The sequence below is a fragment of the Kogia breviceps genome, chromosome 13 (assembly GCF_026419965.1).
Source record: "Kogia breviceps isolate mKogBre1 chromosome 13, mKogBre1 haplotype 1, whole genome shotgun sequence".
Lineage (NCBI taxonomy): Eukaryota > Metazoa > Chordata > Mammalia > Artiodactyla > Physeteridae > Kogia > Kogia breviceps.
In genome coordinates, this window is record NC_081322.1 from 43,162,986 (window position 1) to 43,189,181 (window position 26,196).

A 26,196-nucleotide genomic window follows, 5' to 3' on the forward strand; every position below is an offset into this window, starting at 1 on the left:
TCATTTCCCTTCAAACCTTCATGTAACTCCAATAGTTCAGTCCCCTCTCATGTGGGCCTTTCCAACACTGAACCTGACACTTCACTGGGGATGCCATCCCCGCATCTCACCCTTGGCTTTGCCACCTGCTAGCTCCCTAACCTGAGCCTCTGGCTCCTCCTATGTCAAAAGATGACTATGAGACACACCTCAGACAGTTGCTGTGGAGAGCAAACGAGAACCTTTGCAGCTTAGCATATGGCTGGCACATAAGGAGCCTTCAATAAATGGCAGCTCTTTACTATGCTTAAAAAAATTCCTTTGGCTACAGAAGGAGGGCTCATGGGGGGCAGGTAATGTTCGTTTTGATCTGGGTACATGTTGCACAGGCATGTTTGGTTTGTGTAAATTCCACAAATGGTACACTTTTTTTTTTTTTTTTTTTTTTTTTGTGGTACGCCGGTCTCTCACTGTTGTGGCCTCTCCCGTTCCAGAGCACAGGCTCCGGACGCGCAGGCGCAGCGGCCATGGCTCACGGGCCCAGCCGCTCTGCGGCATGTGGGATCTTCCCGGACCGGGGCACGAACCCGTGTCCCCTGCATCGGCAGGCGGATTCTCAACCCCTGCGCCACCAGGGAAGCCCAATGGTACACTTTTAAAAAACTGTGGTAAAATATGTATAACATCAATGTACCACTTTAACTGTTAAGTTAAGCGGCCTTACTGTGCGAGCACCGCCCACCCTGCACACTTTTGATCTGTGCACTTGACCATATGCATTTAAATAAAAAGTTAAAAAAATCCCACCCACCCCCCTGTTCATGATGACAATAATATATTTAAAAATAACCCTGTCACTATGGAGACAGTGCCTTCTGATGTCTGGAAGAGTCACTGTCCTATCACGGGAGGTATTCCATTCTTGCCCCTGAAAGGTGGTCCTGGGAGTTGGGGGCGTCCTAAGGAAGGGGTGGGTTTTACAAGGATGCAGTTTTCAGGGCCTGAGGCAGTTCCCTGTTCCAAGGACCACTCCTCTTTCCCGGGATGGGTGGGGTGAGCAGGGCTGCCTCTCACCTGCCCTTGGAAAAGCTGAAGAGCCAGACTTTGGGCCCTTCCACCACCGTGAAGTCCAGTTTGCTCAGAGAGCAGAGGGCAGAATAACCAGACCTAGCAAAACTGGAGAACTTCCTGGTGGGCCCTCAGCCGCCAAGTGGCATCCTTTCCCAGCCACTGGGGGGAGCTCACGAGGGAAACTTGAGGTGTTGGGAGAGGGCCTGACTTGCACACATGGGACACCACCATTTTCTTTGGAGCCTGGACTTTTCTGGAGGGCCCCCATCTGTGCACACTGCCTTAACCTAACAGACATAATATTTAAAAACTATAGGGAAATCTGACCCATGTTTACTCTCCCTAAAGGAAGTATCAAATGGAGGATTTGAAAAATGAGTGATTCTCACCCTTGACATTTCCCCGTTGCCTGCTTAACTGCAGTTTCTACTGGACACACTGAAAAGGCATGCTTGTAGCCATTCTCGAATGGGCAAAATCACTTCTCCTTCCATCTTACAAAGATTTCAGTCACTTGCAAATTTTCATTATGGAAAATTGCCTCCACAGGCTTCACCAATGGGAATATTTAGCAGTTTTGAAAATGGAACTTGTTGCCAGCCTTACGTGAGGCTAGGGCAACATGTGAAATTTGAAGAAAATCTCCGGGCAAAGAGAGGCTAATGTGGATAGCCCAGCCTCCTGCCCATCATCTGAAACTAGATTTGTAGAGGGCGAGGCTGGTGCTTTTACAACCTTTAAACCAAAACCCAAACCATCGACTCTGCTTCTATGATATCTTCCAAAAAGCTCACTGGACATACAGCGCCATAAAATACCGCACTGGTTCATCAACTCTTCTTTCCTCAAGTTAAGTTGCTGAGAATTAATGACTTGATTAGCAAGTGTTCTCTTAGCATTTCAGAGATCTGAAAAGGTGCAGACTTCTAACACAAGAATTGTTGCCCAGTCTGAAAGGCACGCATGCTTCCCTCTCCCTCTCCAAACTTACGAGCTGTTCAATATTTGAAATTTTTCTCCTTTGTGAAAACTCAGGTCATCTTCCGTCCGTGCTTCATAATCGTAAAGGGCCACAAACAGGGTCACTCCTGACAAAAACAAAATCAAAACGGGAGAGATTATTACACCAGGGGAAATTAATTCCAAGAAATTAAATCTTCACTGAAACCTCATTCTCAAAATTTACATCTAATCAGTACTGATAACATGATACAGTGTTGTAATTGTGTGAAACTAGAGTCACAAGCTGAATTTATGCCTTGGTCTTTGTAGGGGAAGCATTATTTGATCCAACTAAAACCCAGAGTTGAAGGACTTCTCTTTGTACACTTGGAATGAGTCCTTGGGAAGAGATGGATATTGATATCACGGCCACAACCAAGGGGCAGCAGCAACATTATACTTCAGATTTGCAGGGCTCTGCAGCAATTACAGATGCTCTTTACCCCACACGTTCTCCTCCGGGCAGGAGTCCGCATCAGGTCTGGGTAAAATGGACTACACTTTCCCTCGGCATAACAGGACACGGAATGTAACAGCAAACTCCTTCTGCAGCCTGGGCACTGAGAAGACCCTCTCTGTACATGTGCACCTCATCAGAGGATGTCTTGCCCTTGGCACCTGCCAAGGCCATCAGGACTCCCTCTCTCTGGCTCTCCTTCCACCATGGACTCACCCCTCCCCGCATGACTTGTCCTCACTCTTCCTCACCTGGCTGACGCGCCACAGAGGCCTTTCCTGCCTTGCAGTGGTTTGCCATCAACACTGAAGGACGTCCAGTGTTGCATTTGGCCTAGAACTCTGCCTACTATGTGGAGGAAGTCCTAAGACAGCCCTCAGGGATTTTCACCTCCTGGTATTCAGGCCCCCTCCCTTTACGTGTGGCTGAACCCAGTGACTTGCTTCGAACCAACAGAACATGGCAAAGGTGACAGGATGTCCCATGAATGATTACGCTTCAGCTTCAAAAGATGGTGACTTCTGTCTTCCGAGCAGACTCTCTGGATTGCTGCTTTGGCTTGATCACTCTGATGAAGCAAACTGCCGTGCTTGCGAGGCCCACACAACAAAGAACTGAAGGTGGCCTCTGGCCAACAGCCAACGAGGAGCTGGGTCCTGCCAACACGCCGTGAACTTGGCAGCAGCAGACCCTTCTCAGATGGACGGCGAGAGGACCACAGCCCAGCCAACACACCTTGACTGCAGCCTGTGAGAGACTCTGAAATAGAGGCCCCGGCTGAGTTGTTGCTAGATTTCTGACCCACAGAAACTGTGGGATAGTCAACGTGCATCCTTTTAAAGCTTCGAAGTTTTGTGATAATTTGTTATGCAGCAACTGATAACAAATACATCCCATTTCTCTGCTCTCTGGATTCTCATTTTGATTTCCATACACCCCGAAGTGCCTAATGTGGCCTGAAGAACGCACACCATGGGTTCTACGTTTCACCAAGCTGCCGTTTTGCTGTGTTGGTAGTTCCAAGGGAACAGGTGTGCCCGGGGACTATTCAAGAACTGGAGGGAGAGAGGGGGCTTGAGTGTCCACTCCATTCCAAGTGGGACTTCCTGCAGGAGGGATGGCACGCAGGTCTGACCATGCAAAGCAGCAGGGCTCATTTGACAAAATGCAAAACGTTTCAAAGATTTCTTTGAACAATTAGAAAGGAGACTGGCTTAAAACGGAGTGGCAGCTTGTAAGGCCATGCCTACCCTCATTTAACACTGTTAACAGATTCCCTTCAGTTCAGAATTTAAAAACAATCCTAAGCTCCACCGTGTGGAAGACAAGGCACAGGAGGACGATACTTCCACTTGCCCACTGTCTCCCTGCATCACTCACTGGGTGCTTTTATCTTCTAGGGACGGAGGGAAGAGTCAAAGGAGGTCAAAGGGATGCACAGACACCGTTCCTGGCCTTAAAGCACTGAAAGCAACGTTGAGGAGAAAGACAGGCATATACGATAAAGCCAAATAATTCAGGCAGAAAAATCCACCAACATTTGCGAGTATTGTTTTAACTTTCACATCTCATAAGGGATCGGATGCCCTCTTATACTAACACTGTCCCTGACGGTGTTACAGACCCACACGTTCAAGGCAAGGAGCCCTCTCTAGTGACTTTATGAATGATACCTGCAGACACAGGATTCATATCCAGCATTCACGAGTGAATGCACAAGGTCAGTGCCTGTGTCAGCAGAATTCAGAGTCCAGCTGGCAAAGCACTTGTCTTCTCCCAGCAGGCAAAGGGCACGTGTGCTGGGGGCATTTCTGGCTCCGTTTTCCCTCCAGCATCCTCCAGAGACAGACGTCCCTAGACTGCCTGACGGTCTCTTTCCTTCCACCCTCCATTCCAGGTGCCTCCCAGGAAGGCTGGAAGGATGAGTAAGTGTGACCCGCCTTCAGTCACCCATGCAAGGCCTGCTTTAAAGGAAAAGCTAGATTCACCATAACATAAGGGTGAACATAAAATATTTTTTCTACTGAGCAGAGTGTGAAGTGTTGGCAGAACAGAAGTAGTTAATTGCCCAAAGCTCTGGGTCAGGTCCCCTTGATATAATTATACTGTCCTGTTGGGTGGAGAGGGAAGAAAACATCTGCTGAAGCCTCGGCAGTGCCAACTCCCAAGGTAAAAAGGCACAATGGGCTGTTATTTAAGACATCTGCTCCCAGATGAGCTGACAGCATAATGGTTGATGTATATTTTAAAAACTTTGGTAATAAACAAAACAATTTTGGAACATATAATGTCAAATATCTAGTTACCATGGTTCACATACTGGGAGAGGCTTTGGAAGACTGAGGATGCATGAGATAACTTACAAATATTTCAGAAAACATATGTCTGAGAACGTAGGCCAGATATTTTACAAAGTTATTAGCTAAGTCAGCAAATGCACATGGCAGTGAAACACAGCCTAGGGAAAGAGAAAGAAACCTAAAAGAAATATGAGAAGATTCCTTAAGGATACATAAGATTTGATTTTAAAATACAAAAGATACATGAAAATACTTGAGGGCTGATAAACTCTGCCATATTGAAGATGATGGGAGCATCAGAGAAGGAATCAATGAAGACAAATGGCCCAAAAATACTGTGGCCAAATGGCCTCACCAGCTGGGAAGGGACAGGCAGGCTGGAGGTTAGGCAGCTGAAAGGGTAGGTACTATCCTGTAAGTGCTTTTAACCGGGGGATGCGGGGAAGGAGTGCTTTCACATTTGGAGAACTCAAAACATCCATACTCAGGTCCAGTCCTGGGACTTCTGATGTAAAAGACCTGGGATGGGGGCTCAGGCATCTATATTTTGAAAAAGCTGCCTAGTTATTCTAAGCCAGACAGCCAAGGTTGAGAGCCACTGGCCTCAAGTGACTCAGCAGCAGGTTGTCTCTCGTAACCCTTGCAGGATTCTCACAGAGCAGCTACTGGGGTCCCCTGCACCACTTTGCTAGCATCTAGATTTGTCCATCAACCTTCAGCATTTTTAACAGCCCCTTATCTGGTAGTGGCTAGGCAGAGAGTGATTAAAAACTTAAATGTTGAATCCTCAGTCAAAGGAGCACAAACGTTCAACTGCCAAAAGATTTAAGAGCAGCTTGATCCTGACCTGTTCCTCCTCTCGTACGCAAGGTCCCAGTATGAGACGAAGAGTTCACACCCCCAAAGACGGTGAGTCCTTGGCCCCCGGCTGCGTGGAAGTTGTTGTAGTTTGGGATGGAAGTCACGCCGAAGCTGGGGTAGTGCTGAGGAGTGGGGTCTGTGCCATAGCGGTACCCGGAGCTCTGGTTCAGGCTGCCATCCCTCTCCTCCGTCAGTTTTGTTGCTTCTTTATCCTTACATTGCACACAGCCCATTATCTAAATTCCTGTTGAAAACAAACAAACAAAAAGAGGCACATGAACGTGGATGCTCCCTAGTGGCTGGGTTGCTTGACTCTTAAAGAGGAATCATTTATAAAGCTCACTGTTGGATATTTCAGGCCTAGAGGGGCATGAAAAGCAGTGGCTATGGTTGACGGCTGGAAGCAATGTCAGTGCCTTTCACTTGACAATCACATTTGTTCCCCATAAGCTCCAGGCAATGGGATCAATACAGAGTAGGATGTTCACATGCAGCATTTTTCCTCGCATGAGGTCTACACCCTTACATTTCTGTAATATCACACACCTGCCTAAAGACAGTCCAATAATACTAACTTATGCTTTTCTCTAGTCACCCTAAAAAGTAGTGTAAGCTTTCAAAAATGAGTGCATGCAATATTAGAATAAAAACTTCCATCATGGCAAAGGAAATCTAAAGAATAGGGTGCAGGAGTGTTGGAAAAGCCAGAAGACAGCCCTTAAACAGCTCACTGTACTTCATTCCTGGGTACCCATCCTTCAGGCACACATTTGGTAAATTTTAAGCAACAAGATGATGGTAAGTATCAAAATTAAGAAATAATTACTGGATGAAAAAAACACAATTGGCAGAAACTAAGGGGTCTGAGTATATTTGCAGGATGTCATGATAGCCTACAGTAACAAAATCATTTAAACCTGCTAATTAACTTTTCAAATTTCCATTAGCTTTTGACATCTTTCAGAAACATTTAAAAACTCATTCCCATGTTCTAGAATTAGTGGTGAAGTCAAACTTGAGTCATTGTCACCCCAGCCTCCTTCAAACCAAACCTACTTCTTCTGCACTGATCTCAGTAAATGGCACCACCAAGGTGTTCAAGTCAGAATCCTGAAGCACATCCTTACTGGCTCCTCTTTGCTTACTTTTCAATCTTCTTGTCTCACACTCTACTATCCAAACTTGCCTAACTTCTCAGTTCGTCAAAGGTTCTATTTTTCCCACTCACCTTTCGTCTTTGGAACATGGCTTTGAACACTTTTTGCCCCCTCCTCTTTGATACACAAGATATCCTTCATGTCTCAATCAAGACACCACTTCCTCTGCAAAGCCTTCTCTGATTTCCCTGCCATCTCCCAGGCTGTAGTGGTGCTCTTCCTAAATGCTCCCATGATATCTTGACTTCCCTCATTACGGCATCTATTGCGCCATATTAAAACATGGCCTGTCCACTTGTCTCACTGCTCAATAGACTGTGAGTTCCAGGAAAGCAGGGCTCTGTCCATTTTTGTCATAGCTATATTGCCAATGCCTGGCACATAGCAGGTGCTCAATAAAGAGCAACTGAATGAGTGAAGCTTCTCTAGCCCACTGTTTCTCTTTCACCCTTTCTTTCTCTCTGCATCAAGGCCAACTCTTCTTCCAATAATTTTTATCAGCAGTGTGCCCTGTGTTTTGAATCTATTGGCATGTGTGAGAAGTGAAGAAGATTAAAAAATGGAAGGTGACGTTGGTTAAATGACCCCACTTTGGACTGCAATGTCCTGTAATACCCTGTCCAGCTGACAGCAGGGATGAAGGACATGCCATGGATGTCCCTGCCAAAATTCTGAAAAGTGGCCCATTTGGGACCAAAGAACCAAATAGCAAATACATGACATCATGTGTAATTACATGTATTCACTGGGGAGAACACAGCTGGTACAGGATGGGAAGGGACTTGAGGCAGTGAAGGGAGATGAAAAGAGCCAGTTTCTCTATATATCTTGCAAACCAAAATGGGGGTGCCACATCAGATACGGAGACTCTCAGGAGGTACTGCTCAGAGCACTGCTTTCCTGCTGGCCGGGGTCATGGAAGCACTATCAGACTGTTTAAAGCCCTCTCACATTACATGTTTCAATAAATACTTACTGAATCTAATGTTGTTAGCTGAGAGTGGAAATGTTTGGAAACGAGCCGCCTGCTGCTTGAGCTGAGCTCACCAAATCTGGAACACATTTATGCGTAAATCATTCCAGATTAACTTACAGAGTACTGTGTCCAACATGCTCTCTAACTTACGGTAAATGAATATGATTTTAACAAGTTTCCAATAGGAAATGCAAAATATCTCCAAGGCAGGACTGACTGAAGGAGTTTCATCATTTGTTGTTGGTGCCGCTTCATAAGACTGGTGAATATCTTGCTCACTTTACATTAACCCTTCCCTGGCAGGACACTGTCCTGAGCGTCTACAAAGGCCAACAGAAGACACTGCTTGTCCCAGGTACTCTTTTCAGGAATGTCACTGATCTGCTTTAGTTAGAGGATGTGAGACCTGAATCACAGAATCACATCATTTACGTCAGTGGTTCTCAGATGGGGGTGACTTTGCTGTCCATGACCAAGGGACATATTTGGTTGTCACAGCTTGAGGGTAAGGGGTACTGCTGGCAACCGGTGGCAAGAGGCCAAGGATGCTGCTAAACATCCTACAATGAACAGGACAGCCTCTAACTACCAAGAATTACCTTGCCCCGAATGTAAATGTGTCAAGGTCAAGAAATCCTGATTTATGAAGAGGAAAAGAATTATAGCTATATCTTTGAAACAGTATAAGTGCTGTTTCCCTTATATGCATGTGATTGTCTCCCTTAGGAGAATGGGCATGCTAGAGAGAAAAAGGCAATTTAAAGAACTGACATAAAATGCTCTGTTTTTTTTTTTTTCTCTAGAAGTTTGTTCCTTGTGATAGAGGAAAGAATCTAAAACCAATGAAAACTCTCAGTACAAACTGCTCTTCCAATTCCATCAAAACAAAACCCTACATCAGAAACTTACTGAAAATAGGACCCTACATCTAACCAAACTAAGAAAAAAATAATCTTTCAAAAATCTACTAAGAAAAGTATTACCACTGTAATAAATGCCTAACAGCTTTTATATAATTCTATAAATAACGGAAGGAAACAAATAGTAAGCTCCTTGGAGGCAGCGATTATTTTTCAGTTTTTGTTCCATCATTGCATCTCCAGTGTCCAGAACAGTGCCTGGAACACAGTAGAAGCTCAATAAATATGTGTTAAATGATTAAATGCAAAAACTCAAAACTCTATCAGAATCATTTTGGAGAAAACAATTCTCTTTTATACCACTTTGTGTGTTTACAATTTTGAGTAAGGAATTTCTGCACAGATCTTGTGTACTCTCTTCATTTCATTGACAAACATGAAGAAAATGAAATAAATCAGTAAATGTAAGCTCGGTCATTAAAACTTTATCACAATGAAAATATTGGTATAAGAACTTGTGGTCTTCTTCCTCCCACTTGAGGTAGTCAGACTAACCATTTCCTGATGAAAGAATCAGAAGATGCTATATGAGTTGTACTCAGTGTGACTTCGGGCTCCTTGCCACGAAGCAAAGTTCTGAGCATTCGGGTTAAAATAAAAACATCCTTATTACGTACAGTTCTGTGGTGTGGCTTTTATGGCCCGTGCTGTGGGTCCATCACGAACATATAATGCACTAATACATTTGCTCAAGATCCGTGGGGCACTGGGAAACGCTGAATAATGCCACTTGAAAGTGGGGCCCGGGAGGTACTCTGATCAGTAAATCATACATCATGACCTCATGACCATCGTCCTCTGTGCTTTGCTATGCCTAAAAAAACTGATGCACAGCACTTTGACCAGCAGGATCCTGCTCTTGTGGTGAAGCCCCCTATTCTCCAATTCTTCTGTAAATGGAAGGGCTCTGTTTCTACTATGTAAGTAAAACCTGATTTACTTAAACTTTCCTTAATTTTCTCATATGTGACACAAGAGCATTAAGCAACTCAGGCAGAAATTGCCAAAGAGAGAATCGTTCAAGGATTGCCACATCCTCTTCCTGTGAGCATGCATGATGGATGTCATCGATCCATCACAGCACCTTCTGGTACTGCACCACGTGTGGCCTCAGAATCCTTCTTCACATAGCCCTTGAGTGGTTGACTGAAGCTGACATGAAGGATGGAATCTATCTGCTACTCTGGGCATAGGCTACTTCGATCCAGAATGAGTCTGGTTGAACGTGCATTCCCTCTACTGATGCCACAGACCCCAGTCTGGTCTGCTAGATGCACATTAAACACAGATATGTTCACATTTCCTCATACGCCAATCAATAAAGCAACATCTGTATGCCCAGGTTATAACATCGCAGGACTTGTGAGATTGCAGGTGTGTGAGAGAGCTTGGTACCAGAAAAGGAAAAAGGCCACTGGCAGTCTTCTGCAAAAGCAAATTGCTTTCTCTTGAGACACATAAATGGGATGGCAGGAGGAGGAAGGTGAAACTGACAACAAATAACTTTAATCTCAGCAGTGTAAGCACGATGCCTCAGAAGGCAGCCTAGGTGGGTGTGGAGAAGTGAAGAGCCCTCAAGCGTAAGTGGCATCCTTGCTCCCAACAGCCCAGACCCTGGAGAGTGACAGTGAAGCCACACTGGCCTGTGCTCTGATGTGGCATGTTTCCTGGGGCTGTCATTGACTATCCCTTTAGCTGGTCTCTGCTGTACCTGGGCAGGTATCACAATGAAAGGAAAAGAATGAGAAAGGGAACTGAACTAAGAACCTAGAAACCAAACACAAGCAATCAAGATGGGGACAGCTGGAAGAGTACTGAAAGCTGAACTGTAGATAGACTGCACAGTTTCACACACTTCTCTGGGAGAAAAGCGAAAACTGGCAGTTTAACAAGCAAACACCCTTTTCCAGTCAATAGTAATAGCATGAGGCAAAAGGATAAGCTGTGGCAGAGACACATCAGAAATGCGTTGACTTCAGCACAGAAGATTCATGGCAGGGGACTCCTGATCCTTGTAAAACCAGAAATACCCACAAGAGTCAACCTGAGGTATTTTGCTATGTTTTCGATAGGGAAAACTAATCCCTTGAAAGTTTAGGGAAGGCTTTCCTTAATTTTCCCCACATAACTACTAGAAGCAGGACATTTAGAGACGGAGGAGGGCCTCATTGGTAGCAATGGCAGTTGGGCCACAGCATCTGTCACCCCAATATTTTAGCATTTTCAGTCCTTTACAATGTGGCTTTTCTCTTTGTGGGACCCTGGGTCCTGACACCCCACAGGGAATGCGGGCAGTGCTGTCTTCTGGGGACAGCCAGGGCAGAGGTGCCAGGGATGATTGGAGAGAAAGCAGGCTGGACCCTCTTTGAAGCACAAACACTCCTCAAGGCCCTGAAGCAGGGAAAAGGTCACAGCTGGGATGACACTTGAGAGATGTAAATACTTGAGGTCAGAACCACACACAGCATTGGTGCTGGGTCCAGCCAGTGGCCCCAGCTCAGCTATGAAAAAAGAGCACACAGGACTCTGCCAGTGAGGGGAAATCCTATTTTTGCTGCCAACTGGAAGGAAGGCGTGAAGTATGTGCCTTGCTGAAAAGGTGGTGCGGTAGGCAGATCTCGAAGGTGTGCCCAAGATTCCCACCTCTGGTGGATAAGCCCTGGATAATCCCTGGGACTTGTGGATGACGGGATCATTGCTCCTGTGATTAGGTTATCTTCTTTGGCACAGTTGACTTTAAGAGAAGAGGGATTATCCTAGATGGACCTGACCTCATGAGGTGAGCCCTTGAAAGGGATAGGCTCTTTCTGGAGGAGCATATTCAAAGTGTGAGAGGCATTCCAAGGGAGGGATAGTCTCCACTGCTGGCTTTGAAGACAGAGGGGGCTATGTGGGTGGCCTCTAGGAGCTGAGAACAGCTCCCAGCTGGCAGAAAGCAAAGAAACAGAGACCTCAGTCCTACAACCACAAGGAACTGAGTTGGGTCAAGAACCCAAAGAAACCTGGAAATGAATTCTTCCCTAGTCAAGCTTCCAGATGATAACGCTGTCACTCAATACACTGAATTCAGCCTTGCATAAGAGCCCAGCCACACTGTGCCCGGACTTGTGACTCAGAACTGTGAGCTGATAAATGGGTGTTAAGTCACTAAGTTTGTCATAATTTGTTACACAGCAATAGAAAACAAAAACATCTTTTGGTGGGATGGGCCACCACAGAGATGAAGGCTCCAATCTCAGCAGTGATGACCAATACCAAATGAAGGCTCACTGCAAGCCAGGCGCTGTGCTATGTACTGGAACATGTTGTCTCACTAAATTCTCATGACAGTCCTAAGACGTGGGATTGCTATTTCCCCTCATTTTACAACGGAGGAACAGAGAGGTTTGGGAATTTGTTCACAGCTCAGTCAGGGGTGGAGATGGGATCTGGAGCCAGACAGACTGATTTCATGGCCAGCGCATGGCGTCTCTACACTAGTCTTGCCTCCTGCCCCATGGAATCCACACAAGGGTGTGGGCGCGAGGGTAGGAGCTGTGGAGGGAGAGACCTGTGGAGAAGACCCCTGACTCCGAAGAACCCAACCTCATGTGCATGACTAACGAAGGCCCTGATTTCAGGGACTGGGCCCCATTGCCCCACATTCACGGCCCACCCCCTAAGACAGTGGGCTCTGCAGGGGTGCTGGGACCACGCCAGGTGTGGTGAGTCACCAGCTTCCCTGATGTGGTTTGGCATCTTAATGAACGTTTAGCCAATGCCATTAAAGCAGCCCTTAGTTTCCTGATACTTCCTAGATGTGGCGGGGTATTTATATACACCACGAAGGAGTTAGCACTGGGTTCCTTGATGTAAAAGTGAGCTGTCCTACTGCGCTGAAAACATGATGTGCTTTATATCATATAAACTTTCTGGAACACATTTACTGCATAAACTGAGGTATACATGTAATGCTTCCTCCAAGCAAAAAAATAACAGATTTCTACTCTTGGTGGAGCCCTGAGAGGAAGAGCCCCCCACAAACACAGGTGATAAAACATTATACCTTTGGGATAAGAAGGCTGATGGAAAAGCAGGAGTATCTACAACGCAGACACTAGCCACAGGCAACAATGGGAGAAACAGCCTATTTAAAAATCAAGTCAAAACTTTGCTTCAGAAATAATAAGAAGTGGAGTTGGACCCATTCGATCTGCAAAGACCCTCTGGAAGGTGAGGAGGATGGACCTTGTTCCATACCGCACAGCAAGGGAACCGAACTAATAGAAATCACTCGTAAAATGTCACATTACTTTAAGAAAAAGCCACATTCCTGGCACCTAGAATATTTGTTGGCTTCCACTCTCTGGCTTCTCCTGTTCAAATGACCCCCAGGCTGCAAGACAGCAGCTCAAACTCCGGCAGTTCTCCTTCCCTCTGTACAACCTTCCATTCCCCAATGCCCAGGGACCCACAAGCACCTAATAAAAAAGAAATGGAAGCATCAAACTCCAATGGTGAGATTTAACACTACAGTCAACTAACTGCTGGAACCAGTCCCAAACCCAAGTGGGCAAATGAGGTTTTAATACCAAACTCTGGAAATGCTCCAAAAGGAGCTAAGAACATTTTCTTCTTATATTCACTTCACTTTGGATGTCAAGGTTAAGACAAGAGTGAAATGGTGATAAAAATAAAGATGTATTTTAACTGTCTATGCCAAACAAAGGGCTCAGAAAGAATTAGAAAACTGATCGTTCTTCAGGCCTTCCCCCACCCCTTTTTGGACCTTAGAAAAGTTCCTTGTGGTTAGCATTTTAAAATTTTATCTATTTTTATTGAGATATAATTCATATTCCATAAAATCACCCTCTTAAAGTATACAGTTTAATGGTTTTTAATACATTTGCAAAGGAAACCATTACCACTAATTCCAGAACATTGTCATCAACCCAAAAGAAACCTGTACCCATTAAGCAGTTACTTCCCAACACATTCTCAGCCTAGGCCCTGGCAACCACGAATCTACTTTATGTCTCTGTGGATTTGACTATTCTGAGTATTTTAACATCTTTATTGTGGTATACTTGCTTTATAATGGTGTGTTAGTTTCTGCTTTATAACAAAGTGGATCAGTTATACATATACATATGTCCCCATATCTCTTCCCTCTTGCATCTCCCTCCCTCCCACCCTCACTATCCCACCCCTCTAGGTGATCACAAAGCACCAAGCTGATCTCCCTGTGCTATGCGGCTGCTTCCCACTAGCTATTCATTTTACGATTGGTAGTGTATATATGTCCATGCCACTCTCTCACTTTGTCCCGGCTTACCCTTCCCCCTCCCCATATCCTCAAGTCCATTCTCTAGTAGGTCTGTGTCTTTATTCTCGTCTTGCCCCTAGGTTCTGCATGACCACTTTTTTTTTTTTTTTTTTTAGATTCCATATATATGTGTTAGCATACGGTATTTGTTATTCTCTTTCTGACTTACTTCACTCTGTATGACAGACTCTAGGTCCATCCACCTCACTACAAATAACTCAATTTCGTTTCTTTTTATGGCTGAGTAATATTCCATGGTATATATGTGCCACATCTTCTTTATCCATTCATCGGTCAATGAACACTTAGGTTGCTTCCATGTCCTGGCTATTGTAAATAGAGCTGCAATGAACATATTGGTACATGACTCTTTTTAAATTATGGTTTTCTCAGGGTATATGCCCAGTAGTAGGATTGCTGGCTCATATGGTAGTTCTATTTTTAGTTTTTTAAGGAACTTCCATACTGTTCTCCATAGTGGCTGTATCAATTTACTTTCCCACCAACAGTGCAAGAGGGCTCCCTTTTCTCCACACCATCTCCAGCATTTACTGTTTGTAGATTTTTTGATGATGGCCAACCTGACAGGTGTGAGATAATATCTGAATGTAGTTTTGATTTGCATTTCTCTAATGATTAATGATGTTGTGCATTCTTTCATGTGTTTGTTGGCAATCTGTATATCTTCTTTGGAGAAATGTCTATTTAGGTCTTCTGCCCATTTTTGGATTGCATTGTTTGTTTTTCTGATATTGAGCTGCATGAGCTGCTTGTACATTTTGGAGATTAATCCTTTGTCAGTTGCTTTGTTTGCAAATATTTTCTCCCATTCTGAGGGTTGTCTTCTCGTCTTGTTTATGGATTCCTTTGCTGTGCAAAAGCTGAAGTTTCATTAGGTCCCATTTGTTTATTTTTGTTTTTATTTCCATTTTTCTAGGAGATGGGTCAAAAAGGATCTTGCTGTGATTTATGTCATAGAGTGTTCTGCCTATGTTTTCCTCTAAGAGTTTGATAGTGTCTGGCCTTACATTTAGGTCTTTAATCCATTTTGAGTTTATTTTTGTGTATGGTGTTAGGGAATGTTCTAATTTCATTCTCTTACATGTAGTTGTCCAGTTTTCCAAGCACCACTTATTGAAGAGGCTGTCTTTTCTCCACTGTATATTCTTGCCTCCTTTATCAAAGATAAGGTGACCATATGTGTGGGGATTTATCTCTGGGCTTTCTATCCTGTTCCATTGATCTATACTTCTGTTTTTGTGCCAGTACCATACTGTCTTGATTACTGTAGCCTTGTAGTATAGTCTGAAGTCAGGGAGCCTGATTCCTCCAGCTCTGTTTTTCTTTCTCAAGACTGCTTTGGCTATTTGAGGTCTTCCGTGTTTCCATACAAATTGTGAAATTTTTTGTTCTAGTTCTGTAAAAAATGCCAGTGGTAGTTTGATAGGGATTGCATTGAATCTGTAGATTGCTTTGGGTAGTAGAGTCATTTTCACAATGTTGATTCTTCCAATCCAAGAACATGGTATATCTCTCCTTCTGTTGGTATCACCTTTAATTTCTTTCCTCAGGGTCTTATAATTTTCTGTATACAGGCCTTTTGCCTCCTTAGGTAAGTTTATTCCTAGATATTTTATTCTTTTTGCTGCAATGGTAAATGGGAGTGTTTTCTTAATTTCACTTTTAGATTTTTCATCATTAGTGTATAGGAATGCCAGAGATTTCTGTGCATTTATTTTGTATCTGCTACTTTACCAAGTTCATTGATTAGCTCTAGTAGTTTTCTGGTAGCATCTTTAGGATTCTCTATGCATAGTATCATGTCATCTGCAAACAGTGACAGCTTTACTTCTTCTTTCCCAATTTGGATTCCTTTTATTTCTCTTTCTTCTCTGACTGCTGTGGCTAAAACTTCCCAAACTATGTTGAATAATAGTGGTGAGAGTGGGCAACCTTGTCTTGTTCCTGATCTTAGTGGAAATGGTTTCAGTTTTTCACCATTGAGAATGATGTTCGCTGTCGGTTTGTCATACGCGGCCTTTATTATGTTGAGGTATGTTCCCTCTATGCCTACTTTCTGGAGGGTTTTCTTCGTAACTGGGTGTTGAATTTTGTTAGAAGCTTTTTCTGCATCTACTGAGATGATCATATGGTTTTTATCCTTCAATTTGTTTACATGGTGTATCACACTGATTGATTTGCATATATTGAAGAATCCTTGCATTCCTTGGATAAACCCCACTTGATCATGGTGTATGATCCTTTTAATGTGCTGTTGGATTCTGTTTGCTAGTATTTTGTTGAGGATTTCTGCATCTATGCTCATCAGTGATATTGGCCTGTAGTCTTCTTTCTTTGTGACATCTTTGTCTGGATTTGGTATCAGGGTGATGGTGGCCTCGTAGAATGAGTTTGGGAGTGTTCCTCCCTCTGCTATATTTTTGGAAGAGTTTGAGAAGGGTAGCTGTTAGCTCTTCTCTAAATGTTTGAATTCGCCTGTGAAGCCATCTGGTCCTGGGCTTTTGCTTGTTGGAAGATTTTTAATCACAGTTTCAATTTCAGTGCTTGTGATTGGTCTGTTCATATTTTTTATTTCTTTCCGATTCAGTCTTGGAAGGTTGTGCATTTCTAAGAATTTATCCATTTCTTCCAGGTTGTCCATTTTATTAGCATATAGTTGCTTGTAGTAATCTCTCATGATCCTTTGTATTTCTGCAGTGTCAACTGTTACTTCTCCTTTTTCATTTCTAATTCTATTGATTTGAGTCTTCTCCCTTTTTTTCTTGATGAGTTTGGCTAATGGTTTATCAATTCTGTTTATTTTCTCAAAGAACCAGCTTCTAGTTTTACTGATCTTTGCTATCGTTTCCTCCATTTATTTTTCATTTATTTCTGATCTGATCTTTATGATTTCTTTCCTTTTGTTAACTTTGGGGTTTTTTTGTTCTTCTTTCTCTAATTGCTTTAGGTGTAAGGTTAGGTTGTTTATTTGAGATATTTCTTGTTTCTTAAGGTAGGATTGTATTGCTATAAACTTCCCTTTTAGAACTGCTTTTGCTGCATCCCATAGGGTTTGGGTTGTTGTGATTTCACTGTCATTTGTTTCTAGGTATTTTTTAATTTCCTCTTTGATTTCTTCAACGATCTCTTATTTATTAAATAGTGTGTTGTTTAGCCTCCATGTGTTTGTATTTTTTACAGATTTTTTCCTGTAACTGATATCTAGTCTCATAGCGTTGTGGTCATAAAAGACACTTGATATGATTTCAATTTTCTTAAATTTACCAAGGCTTGATTTGTGACCCAAGATATGATCTATCCTGGAGAATGCTCCATGAGCACATGAGAAGAATATGTATTCTGTTGTTCTTGGATGGAATGTCCTATAAATATCAATTAAGTCCATCTTGTTTAATGTATCATTTAAAGCTTGTGTTTCCTTATTTATTTTCATTTAGGATGATCTGTCCATTGGTGAAAGTGGGGTGTTAAAGTTCCCCACTATGATTGTGTTCCTGTCGATTTCCCCTTTTATGGCTGTTAGTATTTGCCTTATGTATTGAGGTGATCCTATGTTGGGTGCATAAATATTTACAATTGTTATATCATCTTCTTGGATTGATCCCTTGATCATTATGTAGTGTCCTTCTTTGTCTCTTGTAATAGTCTTTGTTTTAAAGTCTATTTTGTCTGATATGAGAATTGCTACTCCAGCTTTCTTTTGATTTCCATTTTCATGTAATATCTTTTTTCATCCCCTCACTTTCAGTCTGTATGTGTCCCTAGGTCTGAAGTGGGTCTCTTGTAGACAGCATATATACAGGTCTTGTTTTTGTATCCATTCAGCCAATCTATGTCTTTTGGTTGGAGCATTTAATCCATTTACATTGAAGGTCATTATCGATATGTATGTTCCTATTACCATTTTCTTAATTGTTTTGGGTTTGTTATGGTAGGTCTTTTCCTTCTCTTGGGTTTCCTGCCTAGAGAAGTTCCTTTAGCATTTGTTGTAAAGCTGCTTTGGTGGTGCTGAATTCTCTTAGCTTTTGCTTGTCTGTAAAGGTTTTAATTTCTCTGTCAAATCTGAATGAGATTCTTGATGGGCAGAGTAATCTTGGTTGTAGGTTTTTCTCCTTCATCACTTTAAATATATCCTGCCACTCCCTTCTGGCTTGCAGAGTTTCTGCTGAAAGATCAGCTGTTAACCTTATGGGGATTCCCTTGTGTGTTATTTGTTGTTTTTCCCTTGCTGCTTTTAATATGTTTTCTTTGTATTTAATTTTTGATAGTTTGATTAATATGTGTCTTGGTGTGTTTCTGCTTGGATTTATCCTGTCTGGGACTCTCTGTACTTCCTGGACTTGATTAACTATTTCCTTTCCCATATTAGAGAAGTTTTCAACTATAATCTCTTCAAATATTTTCTCAGTCCCTTTCTTTTTCTCTTCTTCTTCTGGGACCCCTATAATTCAAATGTTGGTGTGTTTAATGTTGTCCCAGAGATCTCTGAGACTGTTCTCAATTCTTTTCATTCTTTTTTCTTTATTCTGCTCTGCAGTAGTTATTTCCACTATTTTATCTTCCAGGTCACTTATCCATTCTTCTGCCTCAGTTACTGTGCTATTGATCCCTTCTAGAGAATTTTAAATTTCATTTATTGTGTTGTTCATCACTGTTTGTTTGCTCTTTAGTTCTTCTTAGGTCCTTGTTAAACGTTTCTTGTATTTTCTCCATTCTATTTACAAGATTTTGGATCATCTTTACTATCATTATTCTGAATTCTTTTTCAGGTAAACTGCCTATTTCCTCTTCATTTGTTAGGTCTGGTGGGTTTTTGCCTTGCTCCTTCATCTGCTGTGTGTTTCTGTGTCTTCTCCTTTTGCTTAACTTACTGTGTTTGGGGTCTCCTGTTCACAGGCTGCAGGTTCATAGTTCCTGTTGTTTTTGGTGTCTGTCCCAGTGGCTAAGGTTGGTTCAGTGGGTTGTGTAGGCTTCCTGGTGCAGGGGACTAGTGCCTGTGTTCGGTGGCTGAAGCTGGATCTTGTCTTTCTGGTGAGCAGGTCCATGTCTGGTGGTGTGTTTTGGTGTGTCTGTGGCCTTATTATGATTTTAGGCAGCCTCTCTGCTAATGCATGGGGCTGTGTTCATGTCTTGCTAGCTGTTTGGCATAGGGTGTCCAGCACTGTAGCTTGCTGGTCATTGAGTGGAGCTGGGTCTTGGTGTTGAGAAGAAGATCTCTCGGAGACTTTCACTGTTCGATATTACGTGGAGATGGGAGTTCTCTTGTGGACCAGTGTCCTGAACTTGGCTCTCCCACCTCAGAGGCACAGCCCTGACACCTGGCTGGAGCACCAAGAGCCTGTCATCCACATGACTCAGAACAAAAGGGAGAAAAGAAAAGAAAAGAAAAGAAAAGAAAGAAGATAAAATAAAATAAAAAAATTAAAATAAAAAATAATAATTAAGAAAAAAATTTTAAAAAGTAAAAAACAAACAAACAAACAAAAAACACCGGATAGACAGAACCCTAGGATAAATGGTAAAAGCAAAGCTATGCAGGCAAAATCTCACACAGAAGCACACACATACACACTCCCAAAAAGAGAAAAAGGGAAAAAATATATATATTGTTGCTCCCTAAGTCCACCTCTTCAATTTGGGATGATTTGCTGTCTATTCAGGTATTCCACAGATGCAGGGTATATCAAGTTGAGTGTGGAGCTTTAATCCGCTGCTTCTGAGGCTGCTAGGAGAGATTTCCCTTTCTCTTCTGTGTTCGCACAGCTCCTGGGGCTCAGCTTCGGATTTGGCCCCACCTCTGCGTGTAGGTCGCCTGAGGGCATCTGCTCTTCGCTCAGACAGGACGGGGTTAAAGGAGCAGCTGATTCGGAGGCTCTGGCTCACTCAGGCCGGGGGGAGGGAGGGGTACGGATGCAGGGCGAGCCTGCGGAGGCAGAGGCCGGCGTGACGTTGCACCAGCATGAGGCGTGCCATGTGTTCTCCCGGGGAAGTTGTCCCTGGATCACGGGACCTTGGCAGTGGCGGGCTGCACAGGTTTCCGGGAGAGGAGGTGTGGAGAGTGACCTATCCTTGCACACAGGCTTCTTGGTGGCGGCAGCAGCGGCCTTAACGTCTCATGCCCGTATCTGGGGTCCGCGCTCATAGCCTCGGCTCGCGCCCGTCTCTGGAGCTCCTTTAAGCGGCGCTCTTAAATCCCCTCTCCTCACGCCCCAGGAAACAAAGAGGCAAGAAAAAGTCTCTTGCCTCTTAGGCATGTCCAGACTTTTTCCCGGACTCCCTCCGGCTAGCTGTGGCGCACTAGCCCCTGATCAGGCTGTGTTCACGCCGCCAACCCCAGTCCCCTCCCGGCATCCTACCTCAGCTCCCAGCCGCGCCCGCCCCGGCGGGTGAGCAAATAAGCCTCCCGGGCTGGTGAGTGCTAGTTGGCACCGATCCGGAATCTCTCCGCTTTGCCCTCTGCACCCCTGTTGCTGCGCTCTCCTCCGTGGCTCTGAAGCTCCCCCCACCACGCCCCACAGTGTCCGCCTGCGAAGGGGCTTCTACTGTGTGGAAACCTTTCCTCCTTCACGGCTCCCTCCCACTGGTGCAGGTCCCGTCCCTATTCTTTTGTCTCTGTTTTTTCTTTCTTCTTTTGCCCTACCCAGGTATGTGGGGGAGTTTCTTGCCTTTTGGGAGGTCTGAGGTCTTCTGCCAGCGTTCAGTGGGTGTTCTATAGAAGCAGTTCCACGTGTAGATGTATTTCTGATGTATTTGTGGGGAAGAAGGTGATCCGCGCGTCTTACTCTTCCACCATCTTGAAGCTCCCTGAGTATTTTATATAAATGGAATCATGTAATACATGGCTCTTTTGACTGGCTACTTTTGCTTGGCGTAACATTTTCAGGATTCATTCAGTTTGTAGCGTGACTTAGTACTTCATTCCTTTTTATGGCTGAAAAGCATTCCATTGAATGGATATATCACTTATTTCTTACCAATCATCAGCTGATAGACATGTGGTTTGTTTCCACTTCTTGGCTACTATGAATAGTGCTGCTGTAAACATTCATGAAGAAGCTTTTGTGTGGACATATGCTTTCAATTCTCTTGGGTTAACATTTTAACATATAAGGAATTTATATAGATAAGAAAACTCTAAGATTAGGTAAATGGGAAAGCATGTGAATTGGCAATTCAAAGAAAGTAAAAAACAGCTTGTGAAATATATTTCCCTCCAGTGGTAATCAAAGAAACACAATTTAGATTAGTGAGATACTTTCACTTCTAAATTAACACAATTTTAAAAAGATGTTTGCCCAATAGTGATGACTATTCTCATACACTGCTGATAGAAGCAGGAATTAACATATAACTTTTTGTAAACCAACTTCAATATTATCAAAAAATCTTAAAAATGGGTCTGCTCTTTAACCTCTAAATCTGTGCTAGAGAGACTTAAAAAAAAAAAGACACATTAAGAGATCCTATGAAATGTTATTTATAATTTGAAAAATTATTTATAATTTGAAAAATTATAAATATGCTAATTATTTAACCAGAAGGCAATGGCTAAGCATATTGTAAGGCCATAATGTAAAGTTAAGCACAAGTTGAAACTTATACTTACAAAAAATTATTAGTAATATGGAAAATGTTATAATATTTTCCATTAATATTATAATTAATGGAAAATATTATAATATTTTCCTGTTATACTAAGAAGGATCACATGATTACAAGTATATAACAAATGCCTAGCAAATTCTTTGGAAGGAAAGATACCAAGATGCTTGCTGGTGGTATATAGGGGATAATGCTATGAATGATGTTCTTCCTTCTGTTTCTTTTTTTTTTGCCTCTCCTGTTGTGGAGCGCAGGCTCCGGAAGCACAGGCTCAGTGGCCATGGTTCATGGGCCCAGCCGCTCCGTGGCATGTGGGATCTTCCCGGACCGGGACACGAACCTGTGTCCCCTGCATCGGCAGGTGGATTCTCAACCACTGCACCACCAGGGAAGCCCCTTCTCTGTTTCTTTATTTCTCAGATTTTCTATACTGAATCCACCAGTTTTAAAAATGAGACTAAATCACCTTTACTTGTTATTAAGAAAGGTCCTTTTAATCTTATCAATTACTGACTTAATTTGTATATAAGTTGATAGCAACCATACAATGATGAAGTATGCGTTGTGAAATGAAAAATTAAGAGAGGTAGAGAAAGTGATTGATTCCCAAGCCTGTTAAAAGGCAACCTCTCCTTCCAGAAGGTGTCAAGATAAAAGGTACCAAAGGACAGAGAGATTTCTGAGTGTGTTTTCATCACATCTGTGCTGGGAAGTAGGCAGTGTGGGAGCAGAGCTGAGAGTGGGTGGTGAAAGCACATAGAACCCCCATAAAAATCTAATTAGGGGCATAGATAGATTAAGCAAAGCTGTGATATATAATCAACTCAGAGGACCATGTAGGTGGCAAGTGGCAGAATCTGGGATAATAGAATCAGGAGTGGGGTGGCTGGCTTCGTGGGTTCTTGAGAATCTCTGGGCCCCATGTTCCTAGGTACCTGGGGAAACCCAGTAAACTCAGGATGACAGTACTCGTTCAGGTCACCCTTGAAACCCAACAAAGGAGCTCTGGTTACTGAGGACCTCTCTGTAAGTGAGGGCCTGAAGACCCCACATTGGCATGACTCTAAGAAGGGGTGGAGGATGAAGCAAACTACTGTTGTTTTTTGGATGCCTGTTACAAGCAAAGGGACTTGTTTAGGGCACCAGGCAGAAAAATTCCGTATTTTGCTCTCACTTTTCATCTTGCTGCCTTCACCCTTTCCTTTTGGGACGTTCAGCCTGGCCTTCTGATGCTTTGACTTTTGAGCCACAATCCCTAGAATCTGGGGCAATCCAAGCAGGGCATGGAATAGTAACCAGCACTGGTTTATTCAACCTGAAGTTTTTCAGAAACAGAAAAGATGCAACAAAGATGTTTCTTCTTAATGTAGATCTTTAGAGTTAAGCCTCTTTCCACTCTCCTTGGCTCTGTTCTATAAAAACAACCACAGTAAACAAAAATATAAACAAAACCAAAAATGCTTCTATTCGTGAACCAGCAAAGAGAAACGGGAAAGTCAGTGTCACATCTGGGCCAGAGTGGCAGAGACTGGCTTTCTGGGCTTAAAAGGCCAAGGGCCCAAGGGTCAGGCTGTCACCTGGCGGGGCCACAAGAAGACACATTAGCACAAAGCGGCTGTTTGAACAGGCGTCATCAACACCCCCTCCCCACCAACGCAGAGAATGAAAGCCGAGGGGGGACAAAAACCAGCTCTGCCAATCTTTCCAGTCTCTACAGAGGTTCCTTGCCAGATGATTCTGCAAATGTGGCCTCCTCCTTTAAAAAAAAAACAGTGAATTCCTTTTTCCTTTAATTCACCAGTTCCAGCCAAGAAGATCCATTCCTTTAAAGAAACAGAATGGACTTTGAATAAGCATATTTTTGTTCTTCTTTTTGCCCTTGAGCTCATGTTTGTGTTGACCGCGCCTCCCCTTTCCACCGATGATTACTTATCTGGTTATGAAGTCAGAGCCCATCAAAATCTATTGCCCTGAGAATTTGGTGTTGGGGCCATTTGCATTGTTTTTGGAACTGAGGCTGACGCCTTTTCTTTGAAGAAGGACATGAAGCCCAGTCCTTCCTCCCCTGGATCTTTATGTTGGCACTTTCTCAAGTTGCAAGGAATCAGTGACACCAGCAGCCATAACTTTTGCATCCCTTGCAGTGGTTTAGGATTTCAAAGCTTCTCGGCAGCTGTTTTGGTGTGAATGCTGATAAAGTAGCTGTCAGAAAACTGACCCCTCTCTAATTCCACGGCCTCTACCGGGACAAGGAACAACTGTGACAGTGATAACGGGAACAAAGGGAGCAGAGAGGCCAACCGCCTCTAGGCAGCCTCCTCCTACCACCTCCTCGCCTAAAGGAAATGAGGACAGTCTCTGCCTTCCCTTAAGTTTACATTCCTTACCCCTGGTGAGTCCAGGCTGGTTGATTATGTGTTACCTGCTTCAGTGAAGCCTTCTCAAGAGGTCTCACTCATGAACACAAGTTGAGTACCAACACAGACACAAGGAAATTAAAGGAGGGAGATAACAAGCAGGAAGAGGAGAACACAGAATCCACTGAAGGCAGTCAGTGATGCTTTCCCCAGCAGCCATAAAAACAGTATTTGGGATGACAAATTGTGGTCACTTTATATGGGAGGAACATGGGTTATGTGGGCTAGATCACTCATTGATGACCTACTTGTCAAGTGAAATCCAATCAGATGTATGTTAACAAATCCAAAAAGGGAAGACTTAGTTTATATACCAGCAAACATTTTATAAACACTATTATAAAATTTATGGTAAAGCAATTCAATAGTGACTTTTTGCTTGGCATATACATGAGGCAGACTATGATTTTTTTCAGAGTGTTGTCTTGCAGAGTAATTGAACTTGAGGTTATCTCCTTAATGATGACAGCACAGCTGTTTATCTTCCCTTTTTCTGAGAGCTTGCAGGATTCTGGTGTCAGATAGGGTTGCCCTGAGCCTGAAGAGACAGAGGCCGAAATCCACATGACTGAAAATAAATGAGTAGTATCCTACTGACAGGATAAAAGCTGGTGAGGGGTGTGGCAGACTTCTAGCTGTGCCACCAAATCCACCCCACTTCTTCCACAGTAACAGAGTTTTAGGCTGAAGACTAAAATTTTCAGACTCCCTTGCAGCTACGTGTGGCCATGTCACTTAATTCTGGCCAATTGGTTGACAGTGGATGCTATATACTCAACTCTCGCATTCCTTAAGAGACAGTGGGTTGCCCTCCATTGTCTTTCCCACTTCCTGTGGGCTGGAAATTGGATGTGGTGCCGATAAACTGGCATTAACCAGGCAGAGGATGGCAACCCACCAGGGAATGGCAGAGCAGTAGGACAGAAGGAACCTGGGTCCTGGATCGCCTTGTGGAGCATGGCTTCAACCATCCTAAAGCTCTGATCTTGAGTGTAACCTGAGGGAGGCATGAATAGCCATCCTGTGTGAGCCACTAATTTTCTGGGGGAAGTGAGATGGAGTCTTTTTGTTATAACAGGTGGCCCGTACCCCAACACAAGGAGGAAGTAAATCTAACACAGAGGTAAAGGGAGGCTCTGTTGACCACTTGTTTGCTTTTTCCCCAGACTCTAAAACCAGTAAGAGCTTCTGACCTCCTTTGATACTGATAATTAAACTTGGATTAAGGCAGGTTAGTAGGATAACAACCAAAATGAATTGTAACAATTGCTACCATTTATTAATAACTTATTTTCTTCTTGGTACTTCACATATGGTATTTCATTCAATCTGCAGAACAACTTTAAAAGGGTATTTCACAGTAAGGAACCTTGGGCTCACAGAATTTAAGTAACTTACCCAGAGTTACCCAGTCAGTAGGACCTGGATCTAATTACCCCCTGTTGCCTTTTGAGAAGCATGCTCTGCTCCTCATTAAAAGATAGATTTAATGATGTGACAGAAGCTGGGCATGGCTTTGTCCTATAGGTTTTTTGTTTTGTATTTTTTTCCACCATGGCTTAAATTGCTCTTTAAGTGCGCTTTTCTTCAAGTGATTTAGCTTAGGACTGGTTCTCAAGTCTCCAGGGCATCTTGGTCCTGGAACACCAGGCCCCTGGTTTAGGGAAGGGCTGGAAGCAGTGGCATAGCCTGGGACAAGGCTGCTGAGTAGCCATGTGGTGTGAAGCACGTCACTCCAACACTGTGGAGCCCGGTTACCGCATCAGTCGAGCAAGGCTTTGACAAGCAGATGTCAGGGTTCATACCAAGCCTAACATTCCTGAAGGAGCCCAGAGCCCTCCTGCACACATTCAGGCAGAACCGAGCCCCCAGACAGGCCCAGCACAGCTCTTCACTCTCCTCAGCCCCAGGCTGAATCTTATAAATGATGGGGACTCACAGTGGGACCTCACCACATGGCAAGTTTGTCTATAAATACTCAGATGGGGCTTCCCTGGTGGCGCAGTGGTTGAGAATCTGCCTGCCGATGCAGGGGACACGGGTTCGTGCCCCAATCTGGGAAGATCCCACATGCCGAGGAGTGGCTGGGCCCGTGAGCCATGGCCGCTGAGCCTGCGCGTCCGGAGCC

General features: G+C 43.6%; 1 protein-coding gene across 3 annotated transcripts in view; it reads right to left on the reverse strand.

Annotated features, from left to right (window-relative positions):
* FYN (FYN proto-oncogene, Src family tyrosine kinase) overlaps nt 1-26,196 on the reverse strand; it is a 212,292-nt gene that overhangs the window by 49,632 nt on the left and 136,464 nt on the right. For all 3 annotated transcript variants that reach the window (XM_067011674.1, XM_059083616.2, XM_059083617.2), the window contains exons 4-5: nt 5,657-5,914; nt 2,042-2,138 (exon numbers count right to left, since the gene is read on the reverse strand). In XM_067011674.1, coding sequence (XP_066867775.1) covers nt 2,042-2,138; nt 5,657-5,903 — 344 coding nt within the window. In that variant the 5' untranslated portion in view covers nt 5,904-5,914. The remainder of the gene's footprint in view (nt 1-2,041; nt 2,139-5,656; nt 5,915-26,196) is intronic.